This window comes from Sinocyclocheilus grahami, unplaced genomic scaffold (assembly GCF_001515645.1).
Source record: "Sinocyclocheilus grahami isolate Dianchi unplaced genomic scaffold, SAMN03320097.WGS_v1.1 scaffold61.1, whole genome shotgun sequence".
Lineage (NCBI taxonomy): Eukaryota > Metazoa > Chordata > Actinopteri > Cypriniformes > Cyprinidae > Sinocyclocheilus > Sinocyclocheilus grahami.
The window spans coordinates 2151624-2166352 of NW_015505240.1; the positions used below are offsets into that span (position 1 = coordinate 2151624).

The window sequence follows — 14729 nt, forward strand, 5'->3', positions numbered from 1 at the left end:
TGGAGGATATCATGATTGGTCACAGTGGTCCAACCATGTGAAAAAAAAAAAAAAAAACTGGAACAGATTAATCAAAATACTGAATTTGTCCAAACTTTAACACAGTAGGTAGGCCTCAGTATATAAAAGACATGCATGTGGACAGCCTTTAACCCTAATGGTTAGCTAGCAGTAGTGTGGACACAGCTTAGAGGCTGCTGAATCAGAATAAACAGGTGACAGATGACCACAGGCGCACTAATCGATAGCGCTGAGAGAATTAGGAGAGTTGTACTCACTGCCTCCACCTCGGTCGGGTCGTACCACACGTTGATGTAGGGGTGCTGCAGGGCCTCGTCCACTGAGATCCGCTTAGCGGGATCAATGATCAACATCTTAGACAGCAGGTCTCTGGCCTGACTAGCTGTAAAACACACCACAACAGAGCTTAAAAATGTTTGCATCAGCTAAATGGAGGCATTTTACAGAATTGTATCATTTTTATAAAGGCTAATTAAAATTATATTTATTAAAAGTTATCAAATTATTCAACTCTATCTTTTGCATTTGTTAGAATATATATATATATTTTTATATATATATATATATTTTTTTATGAAGACACTTCTTTTTTTATTTGAAAGAAGTGTCTTCTGCTCACCGAGGCTGCATTTATTTGATCAAAAATACAGTAAAAATAGAAATATTGTCAAATATTATTACAATTTGAAAGAACATTGTTCTATTTGAATATATTGTAAAATGTAATTTATTCCTGTGATGTAAAGCTGAATTTTCAGCATCATTATTCCAGTCTTCAGTGTCACATGATCCTCATAAATCATTCTAATGTGCTGATTTGCTCCTCAAGAAAAATTATTATTATCAATGCTGAAAAAGTTTTTTGCTGCTTAATTGTTTTAACATCAAGTTTTTTAACATCGATAATAATTAGAACCATTATTAATTGAGCCCTAATAATAATTAATAATTAATCAATAGCATTTCAAAATATTACGTTTTTTACTGTATTTTTGTTCATTTAAATGCAGACATGGTGAGCATATACGGTATATTACATATATTTTTATTGGAACTTGAACAGAATTAGAGCAGGGACATTTAATAAGGAAGTAAACAGAATTATTGTTGATTTCAGGAGTTTGAAGAATTCAGTGCAAACATCTCACAAATCAGACACCACAATCTTCACATTTCATCCTCTATTCCTTTGTTTCCTTTGCAAGGGCACCGAAAACATCACACTCTCCTGCTCGTCTTTCCTCACACTCTCACCTTTCCTTTCCTCTCTTCCTCTCCACCTCTGCACGCTCTCTGATTCCCTCACTTTCTTGCTCTATAAATAGCTAGGGAAAGTCAGACCTTTTCTCTCTCTCTTCTTACAGCATCATCTCATCTCTCCCTTCTCTCTGCTAGACCGCTTCAAAATGGCCGACACCGATTTCTGCAGATCTGTACGGCTGACTCTCTCTCTCTCTCTCTGACTCGCTCCCCCTCTCTGCCTTTCAATATCAATTTGTCATGTAAATGTGTTTAATAAACTGCACATTTATATTGGCTAAGTGTTTGAAGACTAAGTAAAAACGCTGATCACAAATAGTCAAAAAAGTTCAAATTTACGAAAATAAAATGAAAACATAGCTGCAAGCAGCTATTATCGGGGTTCAAGCGCTTTGAGCCATTTAAGCACATATGAAAAAAGACATTACGTATTATTTAGCCAGCCGGTAACCACCTAAATCAATGATTAAATAAAGCATTTTTGGCAAATCCAGGTAATTTACCATAGAAATATGATGATTTTTATAGTGCCACCTGTGGTCGGATTGGAGTAGTTTGCAAAAGTATTTTTTTGTAAATAATGTCAAATATTTACACAATTTGATTGACAGCAGATTTGTTCAGAATGAGGAGATCGATCATACGATCTGAAGATGCGTGAATATATTATATATATGGTAAGGTCATTTACCATAGAAATATAGTGTTTTTGAAGCCTTTTTAACTGTTATAGCGCCACCTATGGTTCGATCTCCATAAAACTTTGCATGCTTGTTTAGAATCAACTTTCGTGAAGTTTTGAGATTTTGTTTAGGTTTTATAGGCTTTTGGGTATATTTGGACACGCCCCTTTTCTGAACGACCACGTTATAGCTACCCAAAGGGTAAAATTCAACATTGTTTTGATAATTATTGACCTAGAGAGTCCAGAGAGTTGTACTGCAGTGGTGTTTTTGAGCTTGAGTGAAAAACCTAGGACTAGTTCACAAAAGTAGATTTTTTTACATATTCTCATGTAACAAAGAATTTGATTTGACAGCAGTGGTTCTAGAGGCAAAGTTGTTCGGAATGAGGAGGTCTATCAGATACGAATATTGTGTGTACATGTGAAAAACCGCACAATATACAATCGTTTACGCTCTTGAAAAATGTGATATCGGTTTGGTCTGCCCGATCAGTTTTACATGGAGATTGCTGATCCTTGGCTATTCTAACAATTAACAATTTCAGCGTTACGCGTTTAACCCCTAAAAATGAAAATAAAACGAAAAAATAAAATAAAATAAAATAACAAAATAGAACTCAAACACAAAATCAAATCACAGATAGTCAAAAATTACATAAAATGACTTTAAATAAAATGAAAAAATAAATAAAAAATAATCAAATAAAACTGAAACACAAACTGAAATCACGAATAGTCAAAAAATTTAAATGCACAAAAATTAATTGAAATAAAATATCATTAAATTACAAAATGACAAATGAAATGAAATTATAAAATAAAACAAATGCAAACTGAAAGCATAATATAATATAATATAATATAATATAATATAATATAATATAATATAATGGTGCATCTCGGTTTTTGAATCAGCAAGTCATGAAAAATGTGCAGTGCAATGGTGTACAAGGCCTGAAACTGAGAAGCACATGTGTTGCTCCGTCTCCTCCAGCACACTGTGACAGATGGAGCCTTTAGCTGCTGTACCTGATGGCAGTGGTCCAGCTTCACAATCACACTCATATTCATCACATCTCACCCAGCCAATTTACAGTCACACCGACACCACAGAGTCTAATCAGCACTGCCTTATATCCCTCTGTTTCCCAAACTGTAGAACATTCAGCATCTGCCTGTGATGTCTGTTCACTGAGAATACACTCCACCACGCAATTTCCATATCAAAAACACAAGATTCTCCTCCGCTTTCCCCTGAAGAACAACTACAGCTCTGAACACAATTTATGAAACGTCTCTCAATTTTTGCAAATGGGAAGGAAATTGCTGCCTGATTCATGCAGGCATGCCATGAACATAACAAAGAGAGATTAATCAAACTGAAATTATTAGTGTTCACCTGTGATTAATTTTTTTAATGATCCTAGTAGTATTTTAGAGTGAATCTCACAAATGGCTTATAATTTTACTCTATAATTAAAATAATATATTTTTTTCAGAATTAAAATATCTTTTTAATGTTACAGTAGGTTACTAAGAATAAAAGAAATTCTAATGGTCATCAAAATAAGCTTGGTTGTCTTTACACAAAATATATTAGTACATAAAATGTTACAATATATTAATTTATATTATATTATAATATTTATTTATTTAAACTGTATTAAGAATAGAGGAAATTCTAATGGTCATAAAAATAGGCGTCATTATATAAATATATTAAAATTATCTACATAAAAATGTATTACATTTTATCATTTTTTATGTTTTTTAAATTTTCATTGTATTTATTTAGATTTATTTATTTTGATTGAGAATGGAGAAAATTTGTCATAAAATTAGGCTTTGTTTTCTTTACACAAAATATATCAATATATAGAAAGTAACTTTAATATATAAAATTTATCTACACAAAATATTTATGTATTTATTTCAATTTAATTTTTTTTTTTTGAATGAGAATGGAGGAAATTCTAATGGTCATAAAAATGGGATTTGTTTTCTTTACACAAAATATATACACATTTTTTTTTTAGGTATTAAATATGACCACAATTTTTTTTTCAAGAGTTTTTCATGAGATTCAACCTCAAAATCAAGCTACACACACAAAAAATGTTGACAGTACTTGACAAATGTTCTTATGCCAAATAACACGCTCACAACTAAATGTACACAAACTCTGGCTTACCTTTGAGTTTGTTGTGCTCTGAGTCTGCAGGGAAGAGGCAATCAGGGAAGAGTTTGGGGAAGGTCAGGCCGGCATATTTTGGCCTGTTCTCCACGTAGTTACGCACCGTCGGCTGCAGTTTCTTCATGAACTCAGGAGAGGGCGTGCCGAGCTGCTCTATAACCTTATTCCATTGGTCAATGTCTGAATGTGGGTGGAGTCACGGAAAAAAACACCTACGTACGGCCCTCAGGCTGGCTGTTTATGCATTATACAAGGTACGATATTTCACTTTTAAATGGAGAATAAAATGAAGATATAATGTGAAATAAAGTTTGATTACACTTCCACTCCAGGATAATAAAGCTAAATCAGTAAAGGCTAAAACACTCAGAGGGGTCCTAATTAGGCCCGGAGAGGGAAAAAGCCTGAAATTGTTGTCTAATTAAACAGAAAGAAACCAAATCAGTACATAGATAATGACACTGATAATACTTGAGTTAAACCATCAGCTGAGTCATTACAATCAAGAGAATCCCAATTTTTGTGTTTGGAATATTACTTCCCATTAGACTCCATAAGATCCAGTATTACCCTATATTATAATATGAACCAGTTTTACAATGCTCATTTTCATTATGTGTTTGCATTCTGGGATAGGACTCTCACTGAAATCTTGTAAGAGTTTATTTCGAAGGCAAAAAATATCATAAAGCACAAAAAAACTAAATCGAAATAAGATGGAAGCAAGACTGATCTAACTGGTTTCAAGAAACTAACTTTTACATTAATTAAGAGCCACTATTTGCCCATTGGAACTGATTTTCAGGGGTATTGTTTATCTGTTATGATGGCAGCATGGCATATTTTATTTTGTAACCATTTAAAACATATTCTGTATAAGCATTTTATGTCAAATACTTTAATATAATCCATTCATTAACACAAACTCTCAATAATTAGATTGAAAATGTATGTATTTATTACCTTTTATCCATAAAATGAAATCAACAAAAACAGGAACTCTTTACAAACCAATGTCTTTTTTGTGTGTGCCAATTTCTGAGCTATTTTTTGCACCAAGTCCAGGTTAATTTCTGACCCTGGTCTAGATAAGTTGTGTTGTAAAACATACTATCAGAGCTACTGTAAATCATAAACTCAGAGAGCATCACGCGTGCTTTGACGTATTAGAGCCCTTGGCTCACAGGGACCCAAGTTCAAGTCCTGACTGTTATTAGGTTAGAGTCCATGCTATTATTTTTTAACAATTCACATGCATTCTTAATTGGCTATTGCTGCAAACAAACAATCTAGCAAAACAAACAATGCTTCCTCATCCTCGGTGAGTAAGGAAGAGATGTCCACACCAAACGTTTTTGTTAAGCGTCACTGACTGCTGCAAGTGTTTCCAGAGACTCCAGACATGCTCATTCAAACAAACAATTACCAGACCCTAGACAGTTTGAACAAGATCAGATATAGACATACAGATGACTGACCATGCTTTGATATATTTATCATCTTACGCTTGAGGAGTGAGCATTTGAGTCTTTGACATAATGGCCCACACTCCATTCTAATCAGATTGCCTGACTTAATATTATGAGTAATAAATAAATACATTTAAATATTAAAAATATTAATGATTTATTTTTTTATTACACTACAGGTCAAAAGTTTGGAATAATTAATATTTATAACTATAATTAAGATTAGACTCAGTGGTGTAAGATTTTTAATTTTTTTAAAGTATTATCTTATGCTCACCAAGGATGCATTTATTTGATCAAAAATAAAGTAAAAACATTAATATTTACTGTTAATATCACAGTAAAGGCTAATTATAATTATTAAAAGTTTAAAAATGATACTACTTCAACTTTTGCATTTGATGGAAAAAAAAAATATATATATATATAAATAAAATATCTAGTCACATTTTTATTCGAAAGAAGTCTCTTCTGCTCACCAAGGCTGCATTTATTTGATCAAAAATAGAATACAGTAAAAATAGAAATATTGTGAAATATTATTACAGTTTAAAAGAACATTGTTCTATTTGAATATATTTTAAAAAGCAATGTATTTCTGTGATGCAAAGCTGAATTTTCAGCATCATTACTCCAGTTTTCAGTATCACAAGATCCTTCAAATCATTCTAATATGCTGATTTGGTGCTCAGTTATTATTGATGAAATTATTAATAATGGTTCTTATTATTATCAATGTTGAAAACCAAGATTCTTTGATGAACAAAAATTTCAATGAACAGCATTTACAATAGAAATTCTATAGAAACATACATTTTCTAACTTTATAAATGTACTATGATTTAATTTAATGTATAATTTGTCACTTTTGATCATTTGAATATGTCCGTACAGAATAAAAGTATTAATCATAAAAATAAAAAAAAAACACCCCAATCTGGTATGGTAGTGTATCACGATTTCCACAAAAATATTAAACAGCGCAACTGTATTCAATATTGATAATAATACAAAATGTTTGTTGAGCAGCAAATCAACATATTAGAATGATTTCTGAAGGATCATGTGACACTGAAGACTGGAGTAACAATGCTGATAATTCAGCTTTACATTACAGGAATAAATTACAGAAAACAGCTATTTCAAATTGTAATAATATTTCACAATATATTACTGTTTTTACTGTATTTTTATTAAATAAATGCAGCCTTGGTGAGCATAAGACATGTTCTTTCAGAAACATAAAAAAATCTTAGGCGGTAGTGTTTATATAAACATTGAATAAGTCTGTTATCCACCAGATCAAACACGTCTTAATACATCTGAACTGCACCCTTGTTATGAAATGGCATTTCTCGCAGCAATCTCCTCATTGGTGTTATTATCACTGAAGTGTAGCGGTGGGAAATGAGGGCAGCTAGAGCAGGAACGAGAATGGAAAGAGAGACAGAGAGACTGCTGGCATTCAACGCTCTTGATTATTGGCGTTTAAGGGAATGGTTTACAGCATATAGGTCTGAGCCGGCCGGAGTGAATGGATCCTGAAGATGTCTCTATGGGTGCCTAGCAACAGAGGGGGGAAATTGATGTTGTCATGGTAGCCTATTTAGCCCTGAGGAGTCACATGACTGCTTTTGCTTCCCAGGCTTCCCATGATTCCCACAAAAGGGGGTCCTGGTTCAAAGGGCCCGGGGCAGCCAGGACCACATTACATCATCCTGCAGAAACGGCCCACTGCCTCCCACCCAAAACACAAAGCCCGGCCCGTATCTCTCTCCCTCTGTCTTGCCATCACACGTTTAAGGAAGCCAAACAGACAATAACGGCTGCCTGGCGGCTTTCATTCTACAGATGCCTTCCAAAATCAGGTCAATCGGTGATTAAAAAAAAAAAAAAAAAGTTTCTATCAGATTCTAGTGTTCGAGGAGTTTTCAAGAATTTTATAATATTTGCTATTGTATCTAATATTTGCTATATATATATCTGGATTCAGTAAGCTTTTTTTAAAGAAATTATTCAGTAAGGATGTATTAAACTGATCAAAAGTGACAAATCTTCTGAAATAAAATATTTTCTATAAAATTTATATTTTTTTATAAAATTTATAGCTCCAGAAGGATAAAAAAGGAGGGGTGACGACAGTGAAAGAGGAGAGAGGACCAGGGCTTGCTCCGTTCCCACGGCTCTCGGCCCCGCCCCCCTCGTCACAATTATTATTTTACTTTAATGGTTTTTACTGTATTTTTTGTCAAATAATTCAGCATAAGATACAAACACATACAACAAATCTTACTGGACCCAAACTTTTGAACAGTAATGTATATAAATATACAAAACATATTTGGCAAGTACAATACGAATGGAGACAGCAGTGAGGAGTGGAGAACAGACAGACGGGAAGGATACGATCTGTCCCTGGAAACAGCACTGATCCTCTTATAACTTCCCCAAAGATACAGCCTACAGACCACATGTCCACTACAGCACACACAACACAACACAACATACTTGCAACATATAATCAGACACTCAATATACCACATAAAACCACACATGCAGTGTATATTTCAGTATAATTACCTGAATTAGAACACTACATAAGCAACTCAGATGCTTGATCCAATTGATTCCAGTGGAGTTTGTCATTAGTATGTTGCTAAGCTAACTGCTTGGATTCAAGCTGGCTGCAGTGCAGTCTAGAATATCCTTTGCATACATACAATCTTGCCACTGAAATTTGTCAAAAGAAGGTATTTTATAAGATATTTTTTCTAAGATGCTTTGCTATCTACATTTTGGAACAGGCTTTCGCTTAAGATGCTTTAAAATGCTATCTAGGCAGGCATCTGAACAGATGTATAAAGAGTACTGATTGAGAATATGTGACACATTTAAAGTCCCCATGAAATCAAAATTAAAGTTTTTTGGGTGTTAGTATCAATATGTTAGTCTTAAGGTTATCTATAAGGCAGTGTGCTCCAAAACAGTGACAAAATTCACATTTAGAAGATATCAGCATTCAAAGCTTGCTGTTCGTCACTTCCGCCAAAACGGCTCAACGATTTTTTTGACGTCACATTGTACTTCAGCTTCTCATCAAACTTTCTGTCCAATCAAATGCTCTCTAGAATCCGAAGCGCCTGCCCCCTACACTATAAAATAGACGCTGAAGCCGTGGCTGAAATCGGTCACTTGTCCACAGAATTTGTATTTTCTGTACAGTGAATGGCACGTAGTGCACAATATAGGGGACAGGGAACGATTCAAACAGTGTAAATATGCTTTCCATTGAGGAAAAAAAGAAGTCTGGTTTCGCGCTGTGTCACGCTAACCACCGCACCGCACACTCTGCTCCGGTCCAGAGACATGATAGCACAGAGCGGATCACATGCGCGAGTCAGCACAGACCACAAAATGTATCGGAGCTATTTGAATTCTACACAGAATGCTATATTTTATAGCAATATGGATGAGATTGTGGCTGGCATACCCTGTCAAATGCGGCTTTACGGAGCTCAACGGCTCTGAATGGCTCTAGCCCAAGCAGTGATAAAAACGAACGCTATTGGCTATTTTAAAAAGGGGCGGGGCTGCTTGATATGTCCCGCCCTGTCTTCCTGTTTCAGTTAAAATTACGTCAACACAGAGTAACGCTGCGTGTTTCTAAGCATTTCAGGGGACCTTTAAAAGATATCCATCAATGACTCCATATCACTTATGAACTCACTCTGGCAGAGAGAGATAACACAATCCTTCATATTCCAGTATTAAGTATTCTGATTTATTATTAAATGACGAGATCAGAACGGTCTATGTTAAAAATTATGTTAAAGAGGTTAGCAGAATGTAATAAAAAGAAAAAATCAAGGGCACATTTTTGCCAAAGCCAAAAGCCTACGTGCATTTCAGGTGCAAAGTTAAATTCAACCAAATCAACCAAATCAGAAATCAACCAAAGTGAAGATGTTAAATACTTATATTAAAATAGGTTTAGTGTTTCAGGCTTTAGTAAATTACACCCTTTAGATGTGTACTATGTAAATGGTATCGACGAAACAGCACAGCAAAGAAGTCCATTCAGGCACGTGTTAATGAGTTTTTAAAAAGACCCAAATAAGCCAAGCTTGGTCTACAGGATCAATACCTTGATTGCAGTTTGGAGAGCAGAAAACAAGCACTGCTCCCCTACTAACTTTATTATAACTACATCACCATCACAGAACACTCCAAAACAGCAGCTGAAAGCAAAATCACTAAATAAATGAATAAAGTTAACGTAATGAGTGACTGGAGATGGAGATCATTATTTCATTAGTTCCACTGTCTCTAAATGCCAATTAAGCAAGAACTGCTTCCCATTAAGGGGTGAATAACTACAGTGCGCTGAGGAGAGGTGCCTCCACATCGGTCTCAAAAACACATCAGACAATGATCCCACAGCATCCTAATGAAAACAATCTTAAATATTCATAGAGGACTGAAGGGAATGAGGGAAGGTACGAGTGTTGTAAAGTCAGAAAAAGAGATTTGGATGTTTAAGCTACAACTAAAATACGAAAACCTGAGCAAAACCTGCAGGTTAGGGAAACTACAGACTTAGTCGATTAGTTATGCCTGAACAGATGAACACTGGTCCAGTCAGGTTGAGTCTCATATGGACCACAAAATCATGAAAACCACAAATAAAATATATAAATAAAATAGTACTCATAAAATTACTTATAAGCGTATGTATACAGTGTTTATGTGTGTGTAGAAGAGTTCATTTGCAAAAACCGATAAACGCCACTTTAAAAACAAATGAGCTGATTGCCGTGCATTATTCTCCACATATAGCGCGATCTGAACCTTAAACACGTTTTGTCAAAAAAGCCGGTTTTGTCCACTTTCAAGGCATCGCGAGTTCACGTTTTACTGCAGAAGCCGACAAGCACCCTTGTTGTTTTTGAATAGAAGCCGATAAGTCAATTTTAGCGAATCAGCACGCTGTATTCAGGTCAGGTGACAAGGCTACGTTCACTTTGAAAAGACGTGCTAGCTGAGAGGAGTTTCGTCAAAGCTGACTAAAAGTGATCGAGGATGGATCATTTCGACAAACTTGATGAATCTGTGATATCTTCTTCAGGGCGAAAAAGGAAAATAAAAGCTGAAACGTTTTCACGGAACCTTGCAAAAGCAGCGCGTTACAATGGTGAGGGAAAAGCTCAGTGTATTGCGTGTAATCACATCCATACAGTTTATGATCACAACAACAACAACGTTTGTCAGGCATCTACATTGCCATCTGAGGAGATTACAAAGATGAAATACAGTGATTACAAGATTACAAAGTGTTTTTTTAAACTCTAAAACATGAAATGTGGAGTTATCTGCTTTTGCCAAAAAAACGACTGTTGGAGTTATCTGCTTTTGCTATAAAACAAACTTTTAATATATATATATAAGAAAACACTTTCAATGAACTTTAATTTTGTAAATTACCTGTATTTGTTTAAGTTATTATTACTTAATCAAAACAACCCATCTGCAGTTTGATTGATATTACTTGGAATGCGCAATAAAAAAACGTGATTTCTGAAAAAAATTAATCGGTTATTGGTTGTTTTATCGGTTTTTAATCAATGAATTTATCGGAGTTATCGGTTTTTGCAAATGAACTCCTCATTTATACACACACACTCACATTCACATGCATGTACTGTATATATAATTTTACAGTTGTTTTATTATTATTATTATTTATATTATTAATATTATATAATAATATATTGATACGCAACACTAAAAAGTATAAGAAAAAGTTTTAAAAGTTTAATAGAACTAAACCAAACAAAAACTCACTATTTTGTGTGTACTGAAAAAAGATCTGTCTTTCAGTCCAATTTGAGACAAAAATATTGCACTATGCAGTTTATGTATTATTAAGAATTACAGATTTATTCTGCTTTATAAAACTGATGTTTTCACTGATAATTAATGCTACTTTCTTATTGGATAGTAAAATCAAGCCAGTTTGGACCCATTCATGAAGGATACAATCCCTGCCAGGGAATAGGATTTTGTGGCGCACCATTTCTCCCATGATGCAACCAACTGACCAAATATCCACTGCAGGCACAGAAGCGGGAAAAAGAGTGAAGGAAAGAAACAGAGAGGTTAGCATTAGCACAAACAGTCATCAGTGATGGAGAGAGAAAGACCTACATGAGCTGTATCACTCTGGTTAATTATATCTGCGGTATCTGCCACACATGTAATTAGACAAAGGATTATTCCACAACTGCTCAGATCAAAGTTAAAGCTGGGGACAGACCTCAGGGAGGACTGTTTGTGGCAGGAAATCCATAGCCTGACCTCTCTCTGCTACCCCGTACTCTAAATATACACACTCATATTTTGGTCCTTAGTGTATTAATGAGTTATTTGAGTTTTCAAGCAGTGAAATGTGTTAGTATTTCATAAAATTAATAGCAGGTTAAGAAATCTAAGTACTGAATTAATTTTCCCAACCTCAAACCTGAAAACTTAGTAACATTAACTTTAATCCAAATAGTCTGCTCATTTTGGCACATTTGCAGCTTAAACTATACATAAATGTTGTCATTTAAAGGGGTCCTATTGTGTTTTTTCACTTTTTCAACTTTAGTTAGTCTGTAATGTTGATGTTTGAGCATAAAAAATATCTGCAAAGTTACAAAGCTCAAAGTCCACTTAAAAAAAAAAAATTATTCAACAGAAATCACTTTTCAAAAACTACAACGAACGACTCGTTTGGACTACAACGCATATTTTCCGGGATTTGTGATATCACAAATATCAACGAATGGGACGAGACCTGGTTGAGCTGCACTAGAGAAGTCAACGAGTGTTATCACTATGTCAGAGACACGCTAGCTTTCCCAAGGCAGACAAACTTAGAGTGGTTACAATCATCCGGGTTTAAATCACGCTCAAATTGATTTGATTTTTACGCAATATTTACACTGAAGCTCACAGACGGCTATGGTAAGGAGCGTGACAATTCCCGACCAGGCGCCGAGTGCTGCCGATCACAACACACACTGGCCCAGCTAACCAATCACAGCACATTTCGTATTTCAGAAGGCGGGCCTTCATTTGATACAGGAACTATCCGAGCCGTTCATGCCAGACTTGGGAGAGAGGTGTTGCAATAATGTAAAATATGTGAAAAATAATGTGTTTTTCGAACCTAGTATCTGTTCTAGTACACCCCCAAAACAAAATCAAGACTTTGTAAAAAAAAAAGCATAATAGGACCGCTTTAACACAATTTCCTTCCTGTATTTCTGTATATACTAAAAACAGAAAATTGACACAACTTATCTGCAAAACCACAGCTAAACGATGTTCAGAATAGCTACGCTTACTAATTGTATTAAGTATATAGCATGCATACTATGACTAGTTTGTAAATATTGACCAACTGTATCTTTCTTGACTCATTATTTTATTTTATTTAATGAATGAACTATGCAGTGTAGTAAGGTCATGTGACCACAATATAACATGCTACCAGTTTAAATCTTACTTGTTGCATAAAACATAATGCTGCACATAACTACTAAAATACTAAAATAGTTTGCAGACATTGACTAAAAGCCACAGAACCCCAATTTTGATATCACTGGGTCTATAAAACCCCAAATTTCGAATAAAGCCTTATATAGTACAATATAGTTATATTTTAAAGTGTTGGGATTTTCTGAAGTATATAGCATGTATACTATGATTAGTAGGCAGATAATAACCCAACTGCATCTTTTTTTTGACTTACTTGAATAATTATGTCAAAAATTTGACCCAAAATTGGATTAAAATACAAAATAACCATATTTACTTGCAAAATTAAAATTTGAATATTTAAATATACAATGTAGTAAGGTCATGTGACCACATTATATGATGCATGCCAGAAAGATTGTATGTAAGAGTTGAATGCACATAAATTCCACCACATTTTTTTAAATTTACAATTAAAACTATCAAAGTTTTATGTATAAAATTCCATAGTATTGTGCAATTACATATTGTAGAAGTAGAGTTAAGAAATCTTGCTGAATTTTTTGTCGAAATGGTACAGTACATTGCCATCTTGATCTGACCAAACTCGTAATTACGACTTCTAAATTCGTAAATACAAACTTCCCAGGAGGACTTGAACGCACCAATAGCATACTACCAGTTGCATAAAACATACTGCTTTACATACTAAATACTAAAATATTTGGACACAAAACTCCACTTTAACTCCAATTTTGATTTCACAGCGTCTATAAAACCCAAGATTATAGTGTTATTTAAAAGTGTTGGTCAATCTGCATGCAGCCCCGTGATTGGTTTACCGTTCTCCTTGTATCCCATGCCCAGGATGACCTCCGGGGCCCTGTAGTACCGCGTCACCACGTAGGGCGTCATCATAAAGCTAGTGCCAGCAGTTCTCGCCAACCCAAAGTCCAAGATCTTCAGCGTACAGTCGGATTTCACCACAATATTGCTAGGTTTCAGATCCTTAATGGAAAATATGGGTCATGGCGAGAAGATGATAAGAGTTTTGTTAGGAGTTCAGCTTTTATTGATTATTTAAATTAATCAAATTGATTATTCCATCCCGGTATGAATTTTGGTTCACCCTAAATTAAAATCCTGTCATCATTTATTGATCCTGCTGTGTGCATCCATGTCTCTCACCCTGTGGATGATGCCGGCTGAGTGCAGGTGTTTGATTCCACACAACATCTGGTACAGCAGGTAGGACATCCTCTCGTGGTCCAGCTCCATCTGAATCACCTGGCAAAGGTTTGCGTCCATCAGCTCCATGACCAGGTAACTAGAGAAGAGAGAAAAAGGAAGGAAGAAAATGTGAATTTCTCAGGCTGGACAACAGCAACAGCGACTGTCCCTGTGATTATGTCATATGAAATTGGCATGGTTTATTCATTCTTTCTTAATGCACAAAAGAGGCCACTGTGGATCGATGAGGATCTTTACAACCTCTTATACAGAGAAAATACTTGTCGGATGATGACAGTCAGCAAGTCAGTGAATGGAATACTAACAGTCAATTGCATTCTGCTGAGTG

At 34.9% G+C, this 14729-nt stretch overlaps 1 protein-coding gene across 1 annotated transcript in view; it reads right to left on the bottom strand.

The window, feature by feature from the left end:
- LOC107584639 (mitogen-activated protein kinase 10-like) overlaps window positions 1–14729 on the bottom strand; it is a 68711-nt gene that overhangs the window by 16923 nt on the left and 37059 nt on the right. The window contains exons 7-11 of the mRNA XM_016271349.1: window positions 14339–14477; window positions 13993–14158; window positions 11666–11737; window positions 4158–4340; window positions 279–403 (exon numbers count right to left, since the gene is read on the bottom strand). Coding sequence (XP_016126835.1) covers window positions 279–403; window positions 4158–4340; window positions 11666–11737; window positions 13993–14158; window positions 14339–14477 — 685 coding nt within the window. The remainder of the gene's footprint in view (window positions 1–278; window positions 404–4157; window positions 4341–11665; window positions 11738–13992; window positions 14159–14338; window positions 14478–14729) is intronic.